This window comes from Marmota flaviventris, chromosome 2, assembly GCF_047511675.1.
Source record: "Marmota flaviventris isolate mMarFla1 chromosome 2, mMarFla1.hap1, whole genome shotgun sequence".
NCBI classification, from domain to species: Eukaryota; Metazoa; Chordata; class Mammalia; order Rodentia; family Sciuridae; genus Marmota; species Marmota flaviventris.
This window is the reverse complement of record NC_092499.1, coordinates 107,093,528-107,120,337: the sequence shown is the minus strand read 5'-3', so window position 1 is coordinate 107,120,337 and position 26,810 is coordinate 107,093,528. Positions and strand designations below refer to the sequence as shown.

At 39.2% G+C, this 26,810-nt stretch overlaps 1 protein-coding gene across 2 annotated transcripts in view; it reads left to right on the top strand.

The window, feature by feature from the left end:
* The window catches only part of Rora (RAR related orphan receptor A), a 676,242-nt gene that overhangs the window by 630,231 nt on the left and 19,201 nt on the right, over nucleotides 1-26,810 (top strand). For both annotated transcript variants that reach the window (XM_071608338.1, XM_027926174.2), the window contains 3 exons: nucleotides 5,908-5,993; nucleotides 20,559-20,700; nucleotides 23,183-23,578. In XM_071608338.1, the coding sequence (XP_071464439.1) occupies nucleotides 5,908-5,993; nucleotides 20,559-20,700; nucleotides 23,183-23,578 (624 nt within the window). The remainder of the gene's footprint in view (nucleotides 1-5,907; nucleotides 5,994-20,558; nucleotides 20,701-23,182; nucleotides 23,579-26,810) is intronic.

Below are 26,810 nucleotides of genomic sequence, written 5' to 3'. Positions count from 1 at the left end.
AGGGATAAAATAAAGTGACTAATCCATAAAGGACTCAAGCCCATTTTACTGAAAATAAAATCAAATGCCTTGGGGTTTTTCTTTTTAATCTTTATTGGTTTTTCTGCTTCCAAAAGTAATGCATGCTGGTTGTAAAAGATTCAAACATTAGAGAAACATATAACATAGCAAGTGGAAAGTCCTCCATATTCTCAGCCTTCCAGGAAAAAGCTACCATCAACAGATTTGTGTAAAAGATAGATACTTGTTTTTTTTTTTTTTCCCAAGCTGTAGTTCTTTAACATTTTTGCAACACAAAAAATTGATTGACATTCATATGTGTGATAGACATACTCATGGGTATACCCCAGGTTTGGCCACTGGCCATTTCCTGACAAGCAAGCAATAACCCCACCCCATTCAGTCCTTTTCAAGAATGTCTATGGTGTGCAAATGAGCTAGGAGAAAAGATACTACTGGGGTAGTAGTAGTATGGTTGTTTATTTTTATATGAACCAGTTAAAAAAAATCACTTTTTTTTTTACCATTATTTGTGACAAATTCCTTGTGACACTTTCCACAGCTGATTTTGACATGCACTATGCTAAAGCAAACAGTTAAGTGCCACTGTTGTGAAGGATTGCTGTAGTAGCTGGTACAGACTGCCTGTCACAGTATTTGGAGGATAAGCAGCTTTTCTCTATCCCCACTTCGGAAAGAGCTTAAAGTGTGGAGAAAAGAATTTCATTTTGCTATAAGGCAGGATTCCTTATCAACAACAACGATAATAATAACTACTGTTTATTGAAGGCCAACTATTTCTAAGAACTGTGTGATGCATACATATAGAAAATACATACATAAAATGAGCATATATAAACCTTCTAGAGATGCTGTGTCACTTGTACATTGTATCAATGAATCTTCATATATGAAACTGAGGCTTAAAGAGGTTAAATAATTTATTTGCCCAGCTGTAAGAATTGTTAACCTTGGCATTGGTCACTTTACAGTCAAATATTCTGGGCTGCGAGTATGGTTCAGTGTTGAAACACTTGCTTAGCACACATGAGGCTGTGTGTTTGATCCTAAGACTGAAAAAAAAAACAAAAAAGTATTCTACCTGGAATTTTGCAAAATCGAGAAGGCCAAAAAAGTTAATGGTTACTTTCAGTTATAAACAAGCAGATAAATCCCAGAAAGGGGTTGGGCACAGTGGCTCACACCTATGATCTCATCAGTTTGGGAAGCTGAGGCAGGAGGATTACAAGTTTAACACCAGGCTCAGCAACTTAGTGAGACCTGTCTCAAAATGATAAAAACAAATAAATTAATTAATAAAAAGGCCTAGGGATATGGCTCAGTAGTAAGTGTTCAATCCCTGATACCAAATAAGAAAGAAAAAGAAAATCTTAACTTTTGAATTTAAACAGAAAGACAAAATGTGACCAAATCTCAGACTTACCATTTTCTACCTGAGTGTGACAAATTAATAAGCCTCTTTGAACTTCAGTTTTCTCATCTAAATGATGGAGATAATAATAGTAGTGACGATGATATTAACAATAATAATACCTATTTCACAAAAAGAAGATAATGCTTGACACATTGTAAGTACAAATATATGTTCGCTATCATTGGTGATTATAATCCCATTAGATTATTATCAAGAGAACACTGCTCATCCACGGAATGAAGTGATGGGTGCCTCTCTTGTACAACTTTAATTTGGGGGCAGATTGGGCATTGCATTCTGGATCAGTATAACTCCCAAGATAGGTCCTGAGGCGTAAATGAGATGTTAAGAATGTCAGTGCACATGTTCTTGACCTTTTATAGTTAAAAATAAAAATCTAACATTTTGTGTTGATACAACACTAAATGACTGCCCAGCCCCGGGACCACTTGGTTAATTAGCATGCTTGTATTCCAGGGTTTCCTGCTGCCACTTGTTGTCAGCTCCAGAAATTTGCCTCTGCAGGTGTGGAGAGTCTTTTTGAATTACTTAGATATGTGAAAGCAGATTATTCAGGCAATAGAGCTGAAAACGTGGGCAAATTAGAATTTTTCATAGCAAGATTGTTCATTGGGAAGCCAATTTGCAATGATGTGGATAAGTCTTGCTTCAAATATTTCACTACATTAGGATAGTTATGAACGCTTGTGAAGGTTGACAATAGTGGTGTCTGACAGAACTGGTATTTACAAATGATGGCTGAGTTCCTGTGTGCAGTAAATGTCTGGGCCAAGGTTTATAATTTATGTTGAAAGAATATTATTTTGAGAAGACACAACACCACCTGGTAGAAAATGGAAAACATGAAGGGATGCAAGGCAAAGGGATTTTTATCTTTTTCCTTTTCTTGGATGGAAAACTCAAATTTAACCCAGGTATGGTGGTGCACATGTATAATCCCAGCAGCTCAGGAGGCTAAGGCAGGAGGATCACAAGTTTGAGGCCAGCTTCAACAACTTAGCAAATCTCTAAGCAACTTTATGAGACCCTGTCTCAAAATTTAAAAAATTTTGGATGTGGCTCAGTGGTTAAGCACCTCTGGGTTTAACACCTGGTGCCTAAACAAAAATCTCAAACTCAAATTTATTGTACTATACTATCTTCCTTTTGAAAACTTTGCAAGCCCTTGATTACATTTTTTTCTCATTGATTAATTTGATTCTACAAATTGAGTAAAAGTGGGGATGGGAGGCTTCAGTGCATCATGGGATTAAGTGGAGAGATGAGTAAGTGCCCTGCTCTGTTCTGCAAATGGTTGCCTTCTAGAAATATCAACATGTCTGATAAGATTGCATGCAGAGGGTTTGCTTTTGAAGCAGGTAGATTTCAGCCATTTTTTAAAGAGTACTAACAATTGATATTGTCTTCTGAGATAATAGAGCCACATAGGGGTCAGCTAGTAGAGCAGTTTAATCTGACTGATCAAAATAACTGAAAGTTGCTTTGGAGAAATCTTTCCATTCCCTTACCATGAGATTCTTATTGAGGCATATTCTAACTGATTCTGATCCTTTAGTCAACATTGTCCACTGGAGCTAAGCACACACAGAGTGGGGACAAACATGTAGGTGAATGGTCTCCCACTTGGACATACAAGTCAGTCTACAGTGAATCCATTCATGAATCCATTCATTGGATTCACTAAGCTTCACAGCCTCTCTACCTCTTAGGTCCCAGCTTGGGTATCTTTGAAATCTGAAAGACACTGGGAACCTAAGCAAAGCTGAAGACCAATGGTATAGGAGCCTGACTCAGACCAGCAGTCCTGTTGCAGTGGCACCAGACTCTGGGTCTATGCTGCAACCAGTCTCCACTCTCCCCACACCAGACCATAAGCCATTCAGGTGGCGGTGCTGGGTCCACAAAGACACTCCCAGGGTCACCCCCATCATGAACAGACCTCCCTATCTAGAATTTACAGGATTTCCAGAGCCATTAGCAAGCATTTTGGTCACTGCCTTGAACATCATTTCACTTCTGATTGGCCATCCACTAAGAGCCCCCAGCAGAGTGAACATCATTTTCCATATGACCCAGATACAGCTTTACTCTTGCCCTTGCCCATATGGCCTGCCCAGGACTCTCATCTCCTTTTTTTTTTTTTTTAAATATTTTTAGTTGTAGATGCACACAATACCTTTATATATATTTATCTTTATGTGGTGCTGAAGATCGAATCTAATGCCCTCACATATGCTAGGCAAGTGCTCATCCACTGAGCTACAGCACAGCCCATTTTATATTCTGAACAATATGCCTGATCTCCCCATTATTAAGGCAGATTGAAGATAATTCTTGAAAGGCCCAAGTTTAAGGTTAGTGTTGCTCTAGTTGCCTTGGGTAGTTTTGATGCTGACTTAAACTGCAGGGCCTAAACAGGTTGTATATCTTTGATTTCTGTGATTGTAGCTTGAGGTGAATTATAAGCAGAAGGAGTTCTGCTCTGGTCCTCTTTATTTCACATATAAATTCTGTTTAATAAGTAGTCCAAGTACTTTATGTTGCCTAATTATTCTGTTCCTTACAGGTCAGAGTGGAGGAGGCTAGTTCTCATTATAGACTAGTTAATTCAGGTGGGAAAATCCAGACAGTAACTCTCAGCTGATATCAGCTTTCAGAATTTCTTACTGGCTTTTTTGAGTCTGAAAATGTTGAGCCTCCCCACTGCCCCCCTCTCTCTCTCAACAATCTGTGGCAAAAGCCTTTCCATTGACTATATTAAAAATATTGGAAGAGCCATTAAATATGAGACATTGTTAAATTTCATAATTCATACAGAATTTTTCTTGAAATAAAGTACAGCACTAATGGGGAGGCCGAATTGTGAATGACGGTTTTTATGAAATTCAATTTTAAACATATTAAATTGCAAAACTCAGAATATAAATATTAGTACCATTACTGAGGTATTAGAGAGCCTCCAGATTATGGAAAATACATTGGATATGAAGATGTTGAATATAATCTCTAAATCTGGACAAGTAAAGAAACTCAGTATGCCAGCACTAAAATAACTGATAGGAAACAGACCCCCTAGGTAGCTTGCCCTCCATGAAAGTCACCAGAGTTCCCATGGAAGAGAGTAAACAGGACACATGGCTTATAACAAGGTTAATCCAGTGGCTTCTTGTGTGCAGTATATATTAACTACAAAATTGCATCAAGTCCAAAGTAAGTCATTGTGTAAGCCATCCCAGGATACGAGATGACATAAGAAGAGAGAGTGGGCTGTGTGTGTGTGTGACTTATATCATGCAGCATATTCCCTGGACAGAGTCCTTGCTCTGTCGAAGGCATGAGCTATGTAGAAGTTGTATAAAAATGAAATAGACTTTGGCTGTTTGGGCACTTGGCAATTGTATGTGTGCATACTTCAGTGGACATAACATGCAGTAGTGAAAACTGTAGAAAGCAAATTTAGCCTAATGGAACATGCCAGGTAAACTGGGGACTGTTGCCATCCTGTCTGTGTGGCTCCACTTTGGTCTTCTTTATTTCACGTAAATATTCTATTTAATAGGTGGTCTAAGCACTTTCTTTTGCTTAATTATTCTATTCCTTCAGTTACTTTTTAAATTCTTAATTGTGTTCTTTCTAACTCTATTCAAAATATAATGTATTTGCTCAGAAATGTGCTTTGTCACATTTGAGAATGTTGGTGTGATATGTTAATTATCTGGTTGGTCTTCCAGGAGGAGGCATCTTTAAATATTAATCGATTGGCTAGACACTTGCAAACTGAACCCAGAAATCAGTTTCCAATGTAAAAAACTTGAAAGCAACATATCCTATTTGTCAAGATCTGTCATTAATTCAGATAGGATATTAACTTTATGGTTGAAAGGTTTTGATTGTACACAAATGAACTAATTTTTAACATATGGCAACTACATTAATTTAAAAAAGATGAGTAAGGAATTCTTCCTTGCCATCATATGTAACTTATTAGTATTTTGAATTGAATCATTTTCCTAAGTAGACCTGACTTTTTGGAGTCTATTTTTCTCCATCAGTTGAGCTACAGTGCTCAGCCAAGACAGATTTATGGCCTTTTAAAAATAATGATGGAAAATGAGATCGGAGGAAACATTTTAGTATCTGCTTTGCTCTGAGGCCTAAACTGCGAACTCTCCAGTTCTTGAAGGCTTTGAAATGCTGATTCCAGTCTTCTTGTGGGTTCTTAAACACCTTCTCAAATGACCCATTTTAATAACCCGAAAGCTATTATATAACGAGCAGCCATAATTTAGTCCAGGGCTCTAGGGGGACCCTCACAGTTCAGCAATGAATAGTTAATGCAGTATAATGTTTAGCAGGTTATTAGTTTTCACTATACAAATGCTGATCAGGGAACGCTTTTATAAGGTGTTTAAAAGAAAATGTAATTAACTGGTTGCGTGCTTCTGTTGCAGCTCAAATTGAAATTATTCCATGCAAGATCTGTGGAGACAAATCATCAGGAATCCATTATGGTGTCATTACGTGTGAAGGCTGCAAGGTAAGCCTTTTAAATTGTTGTTGTTCTATTAATGTTAGAATGTATCTTTGTGATTTCTAATTTTTACTTATCCTATGTCTAAACATTCAATTCCTTGGAATTTTGAGTGATGATAAATGACAGGACCGAATAAATATTTTGGTGTTAAATTAGAATCCAAGAAGTTATATATACTTTGACTTCTCCCTTCAAACTATCAGGAGATGGGAAAAAGGTATTTGAGCATTGTTTATGTTTTTCACTTCCAATTCCAGAATTAATTGAACTGATGAGCTATCTCTTTGGCTTTTAAAAAGAGATAGCTCTAGTCTTCTGTGCTGTCCCTGTTATAAGATTTATAAAAAGATGTTTCCAGTAAGTTTGATTGGAGTGTGGTTGAGTTGTATTCAGTGCACAGATGTTAATACATCTGGCCAAATTATGGGAAGGCTGTCAGGAAGCACTGAACCCTCATCCTGGACTCTCCACTTGTCCACGTTGTTTTGGGCCTTTCTCAGTTCAACAGTGACTCAGTTTCTTCATCTATAAACTAGGCATAACCTGACCTTCCTTCCTTTTAGGACTATTCAAGAATAGACCGAGAATTGGCATACAAAGTTCTTATAATTGTAAAAGTTCTACTTAAATCTAAATATTGTCATTATTATTGCTATTGTCACTATTTTTATTATTACTTACCTTAATCTTGGAGTAATGGATATAGCACATGCATAATGTGAGAATGGAAAATAAAGGTGTTTGTCCTAATAATTTAAGACCCCCCCACACACACACACACATCCAGATTACCTCTGTTATTCACATTTCAATTTATTAAGATTTAGATCCTCTTGGTTGTATTGGAAGTGCCTTGAGACTGCTTATAGGATAAAACAGCACAAAATAAATAGGAGAGAAGCTATTTAAGCATGCAGAAGGCCTCTGAGACAGCTGATTGCTACATCCAAACCTGAATTAGCCCTAAGGCTTTTTGAGATTGAGGCAAAAAATAAAATCGACAAATTTGATTTGCTTCCCTTTAGTGAAACTAGAAAGTACAATGTCATAAAATACAAAATCACCTACAGACACAAATGATTGCTGAGAGACTTCAGGGAAATTAGTCTCATCATTTCTTTAATTCTTTGTTTTACTGTTAATCATCCTAACCTGATAGTTTAATTCTTCATTTCTCTGTTAATCATCATAACATTTGCCAATCTGTACATGTATAAATGCTTCATATTGCTGTCATCTTAGTGAAGCTTAAGATTCCTGCCTGCTACCAAACATACTTAATACATTTTTTTAAATAAATTACCTGCCTTTCAGGAGTGGGGAGCTTCTATTTAGAGGAGATTTGAATTGTTCATCTCTATGGTAAACTTCAAGGTTCTGGCTTACCAAAAAGGAAAAAAGAACATTATACCTTTTCTCCCTCAATTTGCTCTTCCTCAAAAGTAATTAACTAATTTTTTTAATGAAATGAAATAAACTGCCTGGGCTGTGCCATCCCAGGATGCAGGAGAGTGATCTGCCGATGTCAGCTGTCACCCCGTGATCTTCAGAGTTGACTTGGCTGACGGGCTGGGCAGCTGTTGTCCTTCACCTCATCCTCACTCTGTATTCATCCCCTCAAAGCCATGTCTCTGGTAGAAATGGCATGGACACTCTGAAAGAAAGGCATTTAGATAGCAGTGCTTGCCTACTAGGGGTCCCCAAGCACATGGAGATTTTTGTGGGTGGCATATGACTTCAGTGTTGTCTTAAAGGACAGGGCCCCAGGCAGCATCCTGGATACCAGTTCACTACTCTTTCCCTTCATTTTGCCCAAGAAACTGATCACTCCATCTGAGTCCATCAGTAATGTCACATGTAGTTTATGTGACAAAGTGAAGTGAATATCTGAGAATTAAGTCTAGAGAAAGGACAGGCAGGGGTCAAGATGGTTGATTTTGTATGAAATACCCCAACAATTTGCAAGATTAATTACCAACATGCTATTCAATAAAACTGGCTGAGTACCACTTGTGTTTCCATAGGTATAAAAAATATAAACCTTTTTACTCGCAACAATTATCCAAAAATAAAAATACAAAAATCATAAGAACACAAAGGACAGCTATTATTTCACAGTTGTTGTTTTTGTAGATTCCCTTCCAGATTTTTGTCCAATACGTCCTCAGTGCCAAGTGAATTTTAGTTATCTGTGGTTCTGTACCTCTGCTCTGTTGACTTTATACAGTGAAAGCCAGTGAACAGTTACATGTAATTTTATTAACAGACTTGAACTATGCCCAACCTGGGATTTTGTACAGTGTTCTGTGAGAGTTGTTGTTGGGTTTATTTTTTTGTTTTGTTTTGTTTTGTTTTGACACATGTAGTATCTATTCTGCAATTTAGTTTCTCTCTGCTTTAACTAACAATTTTATTTCTAGTTATAGTGAAGCCAAGGGACTTCTACCCTTCATGTTAATTATTTATCATGTTGTAACCAGGTGAAGGTGGTTATATCATGACCAATTGTAAATAATTTATCTCAATGGTAGTATAATTAGACATAAGGAATACTCATAATTAGATATATCAAATAATATCTAGTAAGAGCAAAGTGACTCCATCATTTTCTGAGCTAATAATTTTGTGAGTGTATTTCACATTGCATTTTAAAATCAACAACCTGAAACCATAAGAAACTAGAGAACTTGTTTGCTGTTTGCTGAAATAATTATCTGTTTTCCCACATATTTGCTCAGGCGAGCATTACATATGAGCAGCAAAAAAAAAAAAAAAAAAAAAAGGCAGATATTTTGACAGTTCTTTCTCTTATTCCTGGCTCTCCACAGCTTACCCTCTTCTCATCCCCTTTGCTACCCATGGACAGACAGTCCAGCACTGTGCTTACGTTATGCTCGGTAACCCAGGCAAGTACTCTACCACTGAGCCACATCCCTACCCCACCAGACTGCCTGGGTTGGAATCCCAGCTCTGCCACTGGCCAACTGAAGCACCCATTGAACAGCTCTGGGGGTCAGTCAGTTCCTCCATCTGTATAATGAGGATAGCAATTGTAGTTACTTCATGGAGTTGACACAGGCTTTCAGGTAAAGCACTCAGGAGAGTGCCAGGCATGGAACAAGCACTTTCAAAGTGCTGGCTGTAGTTTATCATCATCCCAGGCTAAACTCCTTAGTGCCTTGGTAATGCTGCTTCACATAGTCAGCTGTTGTTTCTGGGATATCTATGGGTCCAGTCTTGATTTTTGTGGGTATTGGCAACCTGTTATGTAGAACCTGCCAAGGAAAACAACAATAATCTGAGCACTCCCTTGGGGCTTCACACTGTAAGCACTCTAAAGGATCCATAGACATAGAAGACCTAATCCTCCCCTCAAGCAGTTTATGGTCTAGTTGTAGAGAAGAGGCCAACACAGGGAAAGGTAAATAGTAGTGTTAAGAGCTAACTAATAGAGTAAAGCCACAGTCCATGATATGACACAAAAGCACACATCCACGAGGCAGCATGGTTGGGGAGCTTAGAAGAGTGTGGCCAGCCAGGTTTCACTGAGGAGGAACCAACAGTGGGCCAGGGATGGAGACGGACTTGCCAGGGCAGCAGGATTGGGAGGACATTCTGGGCTAGGGAGGAGGGAGAGTGAGAAACATCAGAGGCAAAAGTCCAGAAATAGGGAGGTCTTGAGTGTATTCAGTGTATTTAAGGAACAGTATATAACCCAGTTTGACTGAAGCAAGGTCACCTTCTGTGGAAAGTGGAAGATAAAGGAAGAGAAGTATGCCATTGCCAAGTTTTTAAGGGTGCTATTAGGCCACAGTTTTCATTATAAATGTATCTTACTTGTTCTTTGGGAAGAAGAAGGGAATAGCATACGATAATATCCAGGAAAGCATGTTTTAGAAAACAGGCCTGTAAGGGTTTCGTTCTGTTAGCTGTTCCTGAGCCCTTGAAACAGAATGTATTCCCTGCTGAGCACAAGAGGGAGTTGGGACAGGCCTGCCAGGGCAGGGCTAGGTCAAGGGACAAGAGGGCAAAGGAAAGGCCAGAGATTAAACTAAAGCAGTAGATGGCAGGATTAAGATTCAACCTTCAAAGTAAGTAAAAATGTGAAGTGTTTGGAGAAGCATGAACATCGGTAAAGGTTTTCTTTGGAGAAATGGTCCAAGCTGTCATTCAATTTCAGAACCTACATTCATCATAAGATACAGTGGCTGTTCAAATGATTAGAGAAGATTTATCTCAAGATAAACACATACACACATTTTAATCCATATCATCTTAGACATTTTTATTATACAATTTTAACTGTGTTTTAAAATGATAATACAATCCAGCATTGGGATTAATGAATTGGCTTCTCATTACATTTAAAACCCTTTTTTCTTGTTAGATTACAGTAGCATTCTTTGTCAAGGATTTAGTCATCAATCAATACACTTAATATGATGTCCTATACAAAGCTTCCTTTGCTATACAGTAAAGAGACTATTTGGAATCTTTCCACAAACATTCTCTTAAAATAACTAGAGAAAGACTTTCAAAGATAGAAACATAATTGATAATACATAATTGATACTTTAATATTTTTTCCTGTAAGAAAATTGTGAAAGCAATTTCTGGGGCTTTTTATGTGTTAGTTTTTAAAAGAAACAAACATGAATGTTCCTTTTAGGCCCAAATTGTCTTTTAGAGTATTCTAATATTCTTATTTCAGTTGGAAAGTCACTAGTCCTGAATCAATTCTATTTTTCAGTATTATTATACTCATGCTTAGTATTTTTATTTTAATGCTTTATAACACCCAGAACCAATATTATAGCTATCCTGTAAGATAAAAATTAGATTTGGGGAAGGACAGCTATTACTGCATCCTTAGGACACCAAAGTTTCAGTTCACTTATAAATAGATGATAAACTGGAGTTATAAATCAGTGGTAGAGCACTTAAATGGCATGCACAAGGCCTTGGGTTCATCCCCAGCACCAGCAGGGGGGAAAAAAGAGCTGTTATAGACAGGTGATTAGCAAAAAAAAAAAAAAAAAATCTTGTTTAGCTAAATCTTCTAGTCCTGCAGTACACACAGGATAGGTACGTGTTAAATCCCAATTTGCATCAATTTGTATAATTCAGGTTGTTGTTGGGTTTTTTTCCTGATATTTTTTATTTGTTTGTTTTGGTCTTAATCGTGTCTCAGTAACTGCTGTCCTTCCTCAGCTTACATAAAACACTGGGCTTGAGGCCCAATGGATGATAGGGCCCTGACATAGTGCCTGGCTCAGGAAAGGTCCCTTCGTGCTTGCCTGGGAATGACGGTTGCTGAATGTGTACACTTGGATTGGATCTGAGTACGGCAAAGCTCAGGCAAAAGCAGACATCTAGACTTACCAAATACAACACAAGGTCAGCTTTAATCAGAGATCATTTGCACAAATAATTCTACAGGGAGGTCAGGCATTATTGAACAAGTAGGGAGTTCAGGAGATCCAAATTTCTGTGATTTATTGCTGCCAGGTGCATGAGTTTGGGGCTGTACTAGCTAACTTTTACAAGTGAGGTTGCCTATTCTTTTCTAAATATCAAATTCCCTTCCTCATTTACTGCTTTGGAGCCTGTTATTCCCGTCTACTCCTCCCACTACACACACACACACACACGCGCAAGCACGCACGCACACACACTTAAATTTTATCATTTCCTTCATCTCCTTTTCTCCCCAATCTTAATCTAGGTACATCCTCTCTTTAACCCTCAGTATAACTAAATTGACAGTTATCCTCTTTTACACCTTGTACAGATACTTAACTGCCCACATTCACCCAGTGATATTTCTTCCTCACTCTTATGCTTCTGAACATTCTCAAAAGAAAATTCCCAAGACAAATAAAATAAGGACACAGTGTCTCCTTTTACACGTAGAATTCTATGCTCCTTGAGCCTCAGAAAGAAAAGGTGGACATATAACCACTTTTACAGTCCCCCAAATTTCCAGTTTTTAGTTGTGTTGCAAAATACAATCAACGGGGCAGGCATATGAGCATTCACAATAAATCTCAGAGTTATGAATAAATCTTGGTTGTCAAAAGCAAATGTGTAGCCGCTCCAAAGCGTCTGCCATTAGAATTCAGCAAGGCAGCTGTCAGCTGTTTTCTTGTAATTAAACAGCCAATGAGCAGCTAATTAAGACATATGTGTATACAGAAGTGGAAGTGGGTATGTTAATGAACTGTAGGAATCAATTCATTAAGTGAAAATTGTCAAAAGACCAAACATCAGATCAGCATTTCAGCCTGTGCATCTCTGAGAAGGCGCCCCAAGCAGGAGGGGACACCCTCAGAGCAAGACCCCCCAGCTCTTCCTAGCCACACCTACAGTTCAGCCTCCAGCCAGCCCACACCTTTTGGGCAAGCTATTAATAACCCCAATAGGAAATGTCATGTGGATTTCAAACTTCATATAAAGTAGATGTGGCAAATGAATGTTTCACTACTTATACAGAAACTAGTGTTTAGTACCCTATCAAATGCCTTCTCTCTCGCCTGCCCCATTATATAGTACATCAACTACGGAACTGAAAAGTGGCTTCTTTACTTGTTTGTGTTGTTATTTGTTCACCTGGGTTGTTGTTGTTTAGTCTGCACTTCTGGAAGATGCATTAAAAAGCCTGTGGTGTTTGGATGCACCTAGGATTCATGGATCAAATCCTGGCTTCTCCCCTTACCTATTTGACTTTGAACACATAGCTTAACCTCTCTGCACTTTAATTTTCTTATTTGTAAAACAGACATAAAAATGCTTAGTTTGCAATTGTTAAGTTGTTGTGAACTATAAGTAAGGTTTGCACAGTTTCTAGCATAGAAAGGGGCCAAGAATCTGATTGTCACCACTGCTTTGATCACAGCCATTATTTTTCCCTCTGGTCTTTCATCCAAAATGTGTTTGTTGACTTCTCTAAGTACTGGATTAGCTACTCCAATGAACAAGGCAGTTGGTGAGAAAGATGAATAAATTAGCAAGGTAAGGGCTATGAGGGGGATAAATTCAGGGCTCTAGAGATACACATGGGTGGAGTTCTTCAACCAGATTTGGGAAGGGCCAAGTCAAAGAAGGTCCAAGAGAATGTGAATACCTCAGTGAATTCTGAAGGAAAGGGGTTTCCAGCAAGAGGCAGGGACAGGGTTCCTTTGGAAAACTTGGAACACAGTAGTAACTCAACATAGCATGAGGCTGAGAAGAGGATCAAGCATGGCAGAGAGGTGCCTGGACAGGTGGTCATCACCTGCTCGTCAGTAGGCACCATTGAATGTTTATAAGCAGGGAAGTGACTTGAGCAGTTCTGTATTTTAGGAGATCTTTAGTGACTGTGTGAAATGGATAGAAGGGATGAGAAATGAAGCAGGGCTGCCAGCAGTATAATAGCCAATTCAGGAGACATACATGTGGCAACTCCAGGAAATTGCAGTAAAGATGGAGAAAAGTTGATGAATCACAGAAATATGAAGGTGGTGAGAAGCTGCCTGAATTGTCAACTGTTTGGGTTGTGGATGGGCAGGAGGCAGAGATGCAATGAAGCTATCTTTCTACCTTGAGTGACAGGGGAGCTGAGGTAGATGGTACCTATCAGTGAGCAAGAAAACACTGGAGGAGACCAGGCTAGGAAATGGGCAGTGGGTTTAGATATGTTCTGTTCTGGAAAGAAGAGAAAACCGTTTGTCTTAAGTTCTTGGAACTTGTGTGGGTAGAGGAAAAGGTGATGGGGCCCTAGAAAGCCAAACCACAATTTTGGATAGATACCTATAGGAAGTAGGGAGGACTCTTTCAAAAATCTAATGGTAAGCTGGTGACCCTGTAGGAAGTGGTCTCAGCCCAGTCACATGCTTGCACCCTGTAAAACAAAGTGTTTTTGTATGTACCTAACTGGTGTATATTCCATTAAAGTAATTTCACATAATTTACAAATAATAACAAAACATATAATATTCTTTATTGTAAATCTCGTGCAGACACTTGATTCTCACTGAATACTCTTAATGGGTTTTGCTGAACTGTTCCATCTCTGCCTGTAGTTGCAGCTGACAAAAGTCTATAGTTCCAACTTGAATCTTGGTTGATGTTTCATTTCCCTTAATGAACAAGAAGAAAGTGAAATGACATTTTGAACTTCACTTATTCATCAGTGATGATATAAACAATTTTGCTGAATCAGATCAGAGTTCTCAAATACCAGAAGAGCATTTCCTCCATTTTTCTACTATTCACAATGAAATGGCTACACACAAGGCATACTTTCAAGTTCCATCTGCATCACTGTCATTTTCTGCATCACTTTTTAAATTCAGACCACAAGCAAAGCAGTAAATCAAGCCTTGATTGGCAGCATTTGCCAATTTCTGTGGTGTAAATACTCACCATATGGCCATTTCAAGCTACCCAACGTTCCCTCTCACTGAACACAGAGTGGAGAAGAGATGTACAGTAGCACACTATTATACAGTATTTCCACCTTTCAGCTATAATTGTTACAAATAATTTCAAGAGCACATGCTGGCAAAATAATAAAATAATTAGTTGATTTTCAATAATGGTTAGGTTTAGCAACTGGATTTAGCAACAAACTTCCTGGAATTTTAGCAATTAATTTTTACACTCTGATATGAACCTTCTTCTGGACACCAGGGCCTCAGTCCTGATCCTGGGAAACTCCAATCTAGTGGGGATAGTAAACAAATTCATAGTGAACAGCCATATTTAAAAGTATTGGGGAATAGACTTTTCCAGAAAGTGGTAGGCAGACATCAGAAATAAAACTCAAAGGCATGTTGAGGGCAAAGCAAAGTATGGAGGAAATGCTAGAGAGAAGTCTTTGAGAATGGAAATTGAGGCAGAAGTTTGATATGTGGGAACTCCGTGTGTCAAAAGGTGAGACTGTGTGACATCAGTTCTTTAGTCCAACACCTAAGAGAAAATACTTAAGTGGCAGGGCACTGGACTTAAAGTCAGGCTTTTGAGTCAGCTTTCTCTCAGTACTAACACTGGGAGTACCAGCCCTGGGACCTTTAACTCTAAAGGCCTGTATATTATATTATTTGCGATGACTGAATGCTGCCACTAGGTGGTGGTAATGTGCCGCACTCTCACTAAGAACTACCTGAAGTTCATCAGGATGACTCTGCTCAAGCCCACCATGTTTGTAAATGCACATCTTCATGTATTTTGACATCCATTAAAAAAAAATTATGAAAGCCAATGAAGTAATTCATTAACTCATCCTTTATAAACAATAAAATTGCAAAACTATATACTTAATGTCTTTCCCAGCTTCTCACAGTTCCAGCACCTTCTTTTCAGTACACAGTGCCTCCATTCCTCCCCAGACTCCATGCACTGACTTGTGCTACCCCTGTTCTCTGTATGATGACCTCAGACTGCCCAGCCCTGAAACTCATGTTCCAGGTCTACTTCGACCTACCTCCTCTACTATTGCTCCCCAGACAAGATCCTATTTGTACTCTTAGGAGCATATTGCTTCTTTTAGGTAGGAAAGTTCTTATTATACTTCCTCCTTCTCTTCTAATCGCTCTCTCTCTTATGTCTTCTTTAGCTTTTAATATTTTATCAGGTTAGCTTCCCAAACACTTAAACCTCTGAGAAACCCCCAAGGACTGCTGAAAAGAAGTTTAAAGTAGAAGAAAGCCAAACCCTTATTCTTTCTGAAATGCAAAGTTCAGTGTTCTTCTGAGTCACAGAGGCTTACCCACTCTCTCCCTTCTCAGGTCTCACTTTATAACCCTGCTTGACCCCTCCTATCTGGTATTCTCTAGTTCTCCTTGTGGGTGTGACTCTGTTGACTTAGTGCAAAAGATAGCTCTCTTCTCTGGTTTTTAGCTGTGCCACTCCCAGAACTTCTTAGCAAGACTTTCCCTAGTGGGCTCAATTGAGGACCAAATGATGATACCAAGAGCAAGATATGTCCCGTTGCTTGCTTTCCCCAAACCCTTCCAAACTTACACATCTCAGTAGTGTGGTCCTCTTCTGAGTGGACAGCTCAGAAGCCACATTAGTTCCAGACACAGGGCCACTCCTCCAGGCATTCATGGAGTGCCTTGTGGATGCACTTCAAGTTTAAGGCATAACGACTCAGACAGCATTTGTGGTAGTGACTGTGTGCCCTGGCTGTAAGTTTCATTGTCATTTTGTTTGTAAATGAACCAACGTGATCGAGATAGAGGTGTGGTGTATCAAAGGGGGCAAAATTTTCTGGTCAGAAATGAGGGGAAATGATAGAATCACAAGAGTGATTTTTTTTCATGTGACTCCTAACCCATATCTGTTGCAGCTGTAGAGGAGGATTTTGTGACATGTCTAGGCAGTATTTCTTTAAGGTATATTTCTTAAAGAATAATTACTAGCTGCACAGGTGCAGTAGTGAACCTAGCAGCCTAGGTTAACTAAAGGGCCTCATCTATAGGAAAACACACCAAATCAGAGTGGATCAGCCTTGCTATTTGATTATGCATACCTTGTTGCTTTTTTTTTTAATCTTTACAGTAATTAAATGATTGCCTTTTATGAAAACAATGAAGGAGGAATTCCTTTGACAAACAGGGGAAACATTAAAAAAGGACAATAGTATGAGTTTTAGAAGAACCTATGAAAATTTTTACCCTGGCTTTACCTTATGCTAGAGGGGATATTATGAGCAAGTCTCTGCACCCTCATAAGGCTTTCTTCAGCCCTGAAATAACAGAAATGAAAGTATCTGCCTTGTCCTTGTTGAAATTAAATGTCATGATCCACATAAAGCACAGAGTGCCTAGCACATCTTAAGAGCTATTTAACAGTACCTAGGTCTTGTTCTAAACAGATGTCAAAAGATACATAGACTTGCAAATGACTATCATGAGGAATAAAGTCTGTTATACTCACAAACCCTGGGAACGGGATCCATGTCAGGCCATGCAGGGGCCACACAGGGAAGCACCACAGTCAGTCAGGAGGTAAAGGGAAGACAGGAGCTCCTGGGCCATAGGAGCTGTATTGTGGTTTCCATGGGAAGGAAGTGCACCACAGGGGGAGCAGACCCATGACTAGCTAGTTTGTTCTACTAAATAGTTATGGGGTGCAGGGCCTAGGGTTGTTTCTGGTGGTCTTCTTGCTGACCCAGGAGTGGTAAGGGCTGGGGAATATTGGCTGGGAGTCTGAAACCTAATCAAGGAGGTTGTGACCTGGCTCTGACCTGGTTGGTATGCATTCAAAAGGTACACTGCAGGCAAGTTGCTTGCTTTCTGTAGGGATTAGCTGGTCCTGGGAAGGGTAGTACCTCAGCAAGGCCCCAAGATGTCAAAGCATCTAACGTGCAGAACTAAAAGATATGATTAATACAATCATTAAGATTGATCTATCTATCTATCATCATGCCCTCTAATTCCTTTGTGGTAGAGAAGACTGATGGCTATATACGGCTTCTGTGCTAATATTCAGGAACCTTATTTACCGTAGTGTGGTATCAAATTAATATGTGGAAACTAAAAGCCAGCATCCTTTTCATTAATGACCCTGAAGAGCTGTGTGTAGTCTGGATTTCAGACTTTTGAAAGAAGTAAAACAGCTAGAGAGGATCCCAAGAAGAAACACTAAAGGTAGAAAAGACCCTATAAAGGAAGATTGACAGATGTGGTGATTGGGGCTACAGGAGACACTTCCCCAAGAGAGTTTGACAGCCCTCAGCATTGGTTCCATTTAAAGGAAACCAGAGTGTGCAGACGTTATCCATATTCAAGAATTATTTAAAACCAACCACAATGGGCTCAATATGAAGGCAGCAAAATTCAACCCCAACTAAAGGAAAAACAAATAACCTCCTGAGCCAAGGCACCTGCAGTGGTAACAAACACACAGGGTATGAGTGGGAGCCGAGTCTCAGGAAAGAGATAAACACCTTTCAGCTTTGACAGAGATTATGTGTCTCAGACTGAAATGAACACCTAGACCAGTGACCTCTTGGTGTCTTTTTCTAAGGATTATCCGCCCCTGTTACCACTTATATTTTCTTGACTTCTCTTTATTAAGTCCAAAGAAAGCTTTACTTCTCACTTTCTTTTCACAGGGTACAACACACACACACACACACACACACACACACACACACACACACCACAGCTTTATATATCGTGAGAACAGATTGCTTTACAGAGGAGATCAGACTTGATATAGGGTAGATTTCAAGTACAGTGCAGATCTGGGTCCCCAGGATTGCCTGTGTTTAGGTTAGCAGCTTAGAAGGGTGCAAGAAGGAGTGAGAGCTGAGGATCTGCCTCCTACCATCTTCCCAGGTTGATTTGCAAAAGTAAACAAGAGGGAACCGAGGTCACATGCATCGTACACATTGACTTGGTCCTCAGAGACCCCAGTCATCACAGAAGGAAGCAGATGAACTCGATTGTTCTTCCCAAGTAGTTCACATATCTTTCCATTTGTACAGTGTAAAAAAATCAGAAAGCACAGATGAAAAGAAACTTAAAATCACCTGTGGCCCCACCAGACACAGCTAATGATTTTTTTTTTTCATTTTAGGGCGTAATTTTTCTAAAGTTTCTTCTAAATATATAGGTTCCTTTTCTTTTTAGTCAAAAAATTTGATGATACTGGGTTTATTTCTTTTAAAATTCAGAAGTATATTTTATCATCTTTTTATAACAATTGTATTTCTGAAATTCCATTAACAGATGCTAAATTCCATTGTATGTGTATACAATATGATTGTCACTAGTGTTGACATTTAGGATCTTTCTAAATTTTTTCATATTGTAAATAGTGCAGCAAAAAAATGTTCTTATAGGTGAATCTTTATGCCATTCTTAATATTCCCTTAAGGTATATTTCTTAAAGGGTAATTACTAGCTGCACAGGTGCAGTGGTGAACACCTGTAATCCCAGCTACTCAGGAGGCTGCTACAGGAGAATCACAAATTTATGGCTGGCCTGCGCAACTTAGCAAGACCTTGTCTCAAAATAAAAACTAAAAAGGGTTGGGGTATAATTCAGTGGTAGAGCACCCCTGATTTCAATCCCCAGTACTGTTTAAATAAAAAAGAAAAAAAGAAAGAAAAAAATGTAATTAATGGCTCAGTGGGCATGTTTCTAACAATTTTGATGTAACTGACAAGTTGGCCTCTAGAAAATTCCTTCAGTGGAAGAATACCCTTACCCCAACTACTTGTCAAGTTCTTCCGGACTTCACTTTCCCCTCTTCACCAGCGTCCCCTTTGCTGGGATCACATATCTTCACCATTAAAGCTTTTAAGATGCTTTTGTACCCTTCGTGGCTCTGCTTCATAGAAATTACTCTATTTATCCTATTTTTTCTTTTGAGGACATGTCTAGCTAGCAAAACTTCTGAAAGATAAGTCAACAATTAAAAGATAACCAAAGCCCCTTCCTTGTATATTTGAAATTGAGAAATATACTTCTAAATAGCATTTTGGTTAAAGAAATTTATGACAAATCTAGAACATGTTCAAGTGGATAATAATGAAAATACTGCATAGTAAAACTTGTGGATTGCTGCTGAAACATAACTAAAAAGAACATTTGCAGCTATAAGAATAAACACCAAAATCAATGAGCTAAGAATCCTGCTCAGAAAGTTAATAAACAAACAAAAATTAAATTCCTGAGGCTAGTAGCTCCTTGTGCACCTTCATGCACCTTCTCATTTTCAAAACAGTACTGGACACATAAGAGGAACTTGAGGAACCTCAGACTGAATTTGTTAAATCTTAAAAGGCCATGACTCTGAACACTGGTATTACAAACTGTCAAGGACTGAGAAAGAGTACAAATCTGGCTGATCTGCCAAAATAATCCATCCAAGTGTCATCTAACTGCTTGCACCAGGACCCAGGGAGTGAGAGATGTCTAAGAGGCCACCATGGTGCATCAGGATCACAGTGCTCTAGGTCATGGTGTGGCTGCATTTTCCTTAAATCTGGGCATCCAGTTTGTGTTTATTTTGCTAAAAATATTCTGGAGCTTGGCTTGGTGGTACATGCCTGTAATCCCGGAAACTAGAGAGATTAAGGCAGATTTGGGGCCAGCCTCAGCGATTTTGTGAGACCCTGTTTCAAAATAAAAACCAAAAAGGTCTGGGAATTTAGTTCACTGGTAAAGCACCCTGGGTTCAATCCCTAGTACCAAAAAGAAAAAAAATTAAAATATATTTTGAAGATAAAGGTTAAAGACAAACTCCTTTGTATCAGTCCATCGAACACATTGCTTCTGATCATCAGAAGGCAAGAGCAGGAGTCTTATCTTGTGCCTTTTACATAGACAACTGTCGGTTGAAGTTTAAAAAAGTTTTGCATGTGTAAGGGATGGAGTATTAGGCTCTGGGGATCAATTTTACCCAAGGAAAAAGAAGTGACTTTAATTTCATTAATGGTCTCCTGGATGATTCTGCTACAAGTTTAATTCTCCATTAAATATTAATGCTGCTCAGTGCTTAGTATACTGCCTTGAGTATCATACCACTCAAACTGACACTAACCTGTTTTATATTTTATAACTGAATCACAGGGCTTTTTCAGGAGAAGTCAGCAAAGCAATGCCACCTACTCCTGTCCTCGTCAGAAGAACTGTTTGATTGATCGAACCAGTAGAAACCGCTGCCAACACTGTCGATTGCAGAAATGCCTTGCCGTAGGGATGTCTCGAGACGGTGAGCTCCCACAGCTTGAGTGGTACAGTAGCATGGGGTTGTGAAACATGGACTCAGATCTGCCAGGAGATGCCCCCTCCCCACCCTCGCCCATCCCAGGCACCCCTGGCAGCGCTGTGGAATCCACAGCAGTTTTTTCTCCCCATAATTTACCAGAGTCAGCTGCCTGGCCCATGGGGAGTAGGGGGCAATATAGAGAATTGTCCCATAAGGTTTTCTAACATCAGAAGTTACAGGTAGATGGATTTATTGAAGGCAAGTGTCATCTAAAGGACTTTAATGAATATAATTCCTCTGGACATTTTCCCCCATAGGAAGCACATGCCAGAACTAATTGTTACCTGCCTTACCCTAGTAAGTGTGCTGGCAGTTGGGATGAAGGAGGTTTTATGCTAACTGGATCTTTTGAATCACATGCCCAGGTCAAATATTTGTACATGCAGAATGTTTGAAAATAGTGCAAAGTGTGGCTAAAGGACAAATGCTCTTTTCATTAAAAGAAGTTATTTTAAGGAAAAGAGACCATCTACCATTCAATTATAGAACATTTTGAGATCTTCCTGGAAAACTATCTTAAGTGCACTGAATAATCAACACCAGATTTCTAGGCAGTTATTCTTATACATGGAAACTGGGCAGAAAGTATAGCAGGTCCATTTTAGGGACTTTCTGAACATGCTGGCTGTCTTGAGAGATCCCATTGAAGGAAGCTGTCTCCTCCAGTGGAATGGTAGCCTGTGGGCCACCTGTCTTCTCCATAGTCACATGCTCTTAGGGTCCCAGACCCACCCAGGCATGACCCACCTACAAGGCCCCCCGTATTCCCCTACAAAAGTAAAGTTGTTATCATCAGAAGATACAAGTCACAGAACTTATGCCATTTTCTCAGAAATTCCTGAGACACACAACTCTGCAGGGTTCCTCTTCCAATGGCACTAAACTGACAAAGATAGGTACATCTCTTAGGAACCTGCAAGTTAAAATTACAATGTTATGTGTGCATTTTTTCAAGAGCTGTTCCTTGTATTTCACTTATTGGGAGATAACTGTTGTTAATGTTAAGGCAAAAGTTAAAGCATAATCGCAGAGTATGTTTCACCTATGGGCATGAATCCTGTTGGAGGTCCTAAAGTATCCTTAAATGCAAAAAATTAAGTAGCTACAGTATGCCTTTTGGAAAATTTACATATGAAGAGATAGCATGGATGGAATTAGGGGATTATGAAACTATGGGCCTGAAATTCAGAGCCCACACCAAAATCTCTTTACCATCTAACTGGCCCCATCTAAGTTTGTTATCTGAGTTGTGGAAACTGAAAACTGACCACTATTCTAGTTCACTTTTTTCCTCTGTGCAGAAAGACAGTACATCCTCCTTGATAGAAGAGTCCAGCACCTGGCCAGTTTGGTGGCCATGGTTCCAACTTTATTTCCCTCTCTCCCTCTTCCTGCCCCAAACTTGTGTGACTTTACTCCTCCAACCAGGAGTAAATTAACCAACAATCAGGAGAACCAAGTCCTCCAGCAGAGGCTTTATTCACATATAGAATCCAGCTGAAAAACAAATTAGTGGGGAAATTCAGACCAGGAAATCATAAGGTTTTTTTTTTTTCTCCTCCTCCTCCTCCTCCTCCTCCTCCTCCTCCTCCTCCTCCTCTCTTCTTTCTTCTTTCTTCTTCTTCTTCTTTCAATTATCTGGGTGTTTCAGAAGAAATCATTTGAGATTCTGAATAAACTGAAAAATTGCTCAGTCACCACTTCACTTAAATTATGGAGACACATCCCAAGGAGAAGCATCACAAACACAAATCCACCCAACAGGGATCTTATATAGTATTTGCCCTTTCAAAATCTTGATATCCATTCTACTCAAGGCTAAAAGAAATCCACAGAAAGTGTCACTTAAAGAATGGTCCAAGGATTTCACAGGGGCTGCCAGGACCCACAAGTGGAGGAGGGGGCTTCTTAGATCAGGCCTTTCCATAAAGCTTCAAAGCCAACCAAGAAGAACCTCATTCAAGTGTACAAAACTGAGAACTGAATGAAAGTTGAGGTCGCCTTCACCTTGGTGTGCTCTGTGAGTCTTTGCATTGCTGCTCCTTGGTCTGAATGCTGGGGAGAAGGAAGAGGCCTAGGCTAGTTTTATAAGTGGTAAGCGAACAAGTGCCTTAGGTGACATCTCAGTGGTGCCCAGTGAGCCCAAGGATATGTGATGGCAGAAAAACAGGGAGGATTATCCAAGCATTCCCCTACCATCCTGAGTCTGTTTCTGAAACATCAGTTTCTCTGGGGTGTGCATTTTCCAGGGAAAGATGGAGCCAGCCTGTGTGGGGTGGGACTGTTTTTACCTCCGGATGTCCTTATTTTGTGATCATGTGGCTATTGATTGAGATTAAGACTTCAAAGGAAACCGTAAAGACTGCAGGAGAGGATAATGAAGAAAAGCACATTTACATGGTACCGTTTGGCTATTTTCTTCCAGCTGTAAAATTTGGTCGAATGTCGAAAAAGCAGAGAGACAGCTTATATGCAGAAGTGCAGAAACACCGGATGCAGCAGCAGCAGCGCGACCACCAGCAGCAGCCTGGAGAGGCTGAGCCGCTGACACCCACCTACAACATCTCGGCCAACGGGCTGACAGAGCTTCACGAGGACCTCAGTACCTACATCGATGGGCACACCCCCGAGGGCAGCAAGGCCGACTCTGCTGTCAGCAGCTTCTACCTGGACATACAGCCCTCCCCAGACCAGTCAGGGCTTGATATCAATGGAATCAAACCAGAACCCATATGTGACTACACACCAGCATCTGGCTTTTTTCCCTACTGTTCGTTCACCAATGGAGAGACTTCCCCAACGGTGTCCATGGCAGAACTAGGTAATGGCTTGCATGCTTCTGCTGGGATGCTCTGCTTACGCCCTGGGTAGTAAAGGGGTATGTTTGACTTTCCTCTGATGAGTTATGTTGTTAAAATGATGCAGTTCACTGTTACCATCTAGGCTACTTCAGATTCCAGCCCACTCCCTTGCTTTTGACTGTCCATCATTTCCCATAAATGCTTAGCCTCTCAGCATCAGAAATGAGACAAAATTAAGGAAAATTCTGCAGAAAACATTAAGCATAGGGAATGGTCATATTAACTTCAACATTTTTTTTTTACTTTAGTCATATTCCAGATATTGCTTTGTACCTAAAGTCACCAAAAAATGGCAGTTTACAAACTGAACCTGGCCCACAGACATGTTTTTTGGCCAGCACAGAATTTTTTAAAGTGTTTGGTTACTAAAATTAAACTTGTTTTTGTTTTGTTTTTTTTTTGATGGACACATAATAATTTGCATTATGGAGAAAAATGTGATGCTTTGATACATTGTGTAATAGTTAAATAAGAGTATTTACCAAATCTATTCCCTCATACATTTATAATTTCTTTGTAGCGAAAAATTTTAAAATTCTCTCTACTAGTTTTTTTTTAAATATTCATTACCACACAGTTAACCACAGTTACCCTATTGTGCCATAAAACACTAGAACTTATTTCTCCTATATAACTGTAAGTTTGTACTTGGTCAGTCTCCCCTACCCCCATCCCAATAAACTTGGACAGTTATGAAAACTTTAGATTTTCAGCTATTTGTATAAGGGGAGGAAAACTAATTACGCTGGACCGGGCTTTGTGAATGTCAGCATCCAAGGTACCAGTCAGGGGGTGACACCTCCTGATAGGCCCACCCCCACTTCTTCCATTTGTATCATTTGTCCTGTCCCCTATACACATTTATGTATACTATAAATATTAAAAATAAATTAGCTTCTTCACCTGAGGATGGATATTGTTGACCAAATTTATATTTTATATAAGGCTCACCATACCCCACCCCCTCAATCCCATTTCCTTATTGCTGGCACATGACTGCTTCTTGGGAGATGTGACCTAGAAATGTTGATAACACAGACAATGGAAAACTTTCCATTTCAAGGAAGTTATATTAACATCCTCTGCTATATTTAATTGATTTTTAAATACAGCACTATTATTAGAAAAACTTTGACAAGAACCTTTGCAGTTTTAGAATTTGATCTTCTCCTCCTAGTTATTCCTCACACAAGGTTATAATCCTTTGGGACATTTCAATTAGTTGCTGTGGAGATGACTAAGTTAATACGAGGAGAGAATGAAGACCTCAGATGGAAAAGAACCAGCAGGTTCTGACTTGAGCACAGAAATCCTCAGTTCACAGAAATAATGGCTGTGTTCTTTAGAGGGTTGCTCCACCTCTGTACCCCATAAAACATCTTTTAAGTGAAATTTATATTTCCAGTAAAATCTTTCTCCAAATAGAACAAATTGAATGTTCTTTACGGTTTTTACAACAAGCATCTCTTTATGGGTCTAAATTTAAATCCTCAAGAGCAGGGACATGTTAAGCCTGGTCTTTAACCACTGAACAGCATTAAAGGTGTATCACAGCTCTTTTGATTAACAGAGAAACCTCTGAACTAGAAGCCAAGCTGAGCAGAGGTAGGTTTGATTTTTTTTTTCTTGAACTAGAACAAAAACCTTCCATTTTTGTCATGAAATCTTGGTTGCCTGAGCCTTAAGCAGAACTGTAATGAAAGTAAAATTTTCAGAAATGAATAGGGATTTGATTGAAAGCTGACATGATCCCATGAAAAATGACCTGACTCATTTTAGGTTTGCTTCCACCTTACCATAAATACTAGTGAATCTATCCTGTTTGCTTGTCAAATCTTCAATCCTGAAATAAATCCATAGAGCTTAGCCAAAGTGATGCCCTTGAACATGGCACTTTGGCTAAAAGTGCACTAATACCTGACTGGGGTCAGAAATGGCTGAGCTGATTGTCCCAAGTCACTGAACAAACCAACCTCTTCTTCTATAGCAGTTGCCTCCTGGGGCATCTGGGGAGCTCTGTTCCCTTGTACTTGATATTCTTTTGAAATCACGATTTTTTCCCCATGTGTTATATCATATTCTAGGATGAATTAACTCATAACTATGAGTAGACCCAAACTCAAAACTAAACTAGAATTTTTCTGAAAAGGCAAAAGTTGGGTTCTAATTTTCTTTCCCATTTACAGATGCAGAGTAGTTCATGAAACTAAAAGTAGCATGAAAATGACCTAGGACTTACTTTGCCACTGTAAAGCCACATAAAAATCACTTGATATTTCTTTTGTGGCTTAAGTCCTATTGTCCTTTTTAACTGAGACTCTTGATTTCAAAATAAGCAAACGTTGGCATCATATTTTCAACAAATGAAACCAATTGCACAACAGGAAAATTGTAAATTGACATATCCTAAGTACAGTTCTATCTTTCAATAAGAGTACTTACTGCCTGTTACTTTCATTAAAATAGAAATCATATTTCATTAGGAAATTTTACCCTTGATGTGCAGTTGGTACCTGAATTATACATTCCATATTTTTTAAAGCACTAATTGTGTCTTGTTGACTATAATTGTTAACTAATGTTGTGCAGAAAAGATGAGTGACATATTGGACATAGAATGAGACAAGTCAGCTTGTGTGAGCTGTGGTCATAGCCTTGCTATAAGTTGTACCAACCACTGTAAGTTTTGTGACCTGCAAGCTGCAGTTTCCTTACCTATAGAATATAAAGGTTGAATACAGACTCTGAAGACAGGTTGTCTATGTTAAATACATAGCTCTGCCATTTTCCATCTGTGACACCTTGAAAGATGTCACTTGACTTCACTGTGGCTCAATTTTCTCATCTAATAAATGGAGACGGTACTAGTACCTTTTTCCTGGGATTATAAGGATTAAGTGAGAAAAAATATATATTTTCAGGACAGAAGTAAATTATATGGATCTGGCACATGGCAAATGCTATGTAAGAGTTATTTATTATCATCTCATTAATGTCATTATCTATAACATGAGCAGAGTTTGGACCAGGTGGTATCTGTAGTTCCTTCTCACTATGAAAGTCTGAGTTAGTTGGAAGCCAGGATCTTCCATCTGCAGTGTCTAGACACTGGCAGTACTGATGAAACAGTCATGGCTGAGGAGGGGAACGGACTTGCCCTTGTCATAAAGTGAGATAGATATCTGCTGAGCT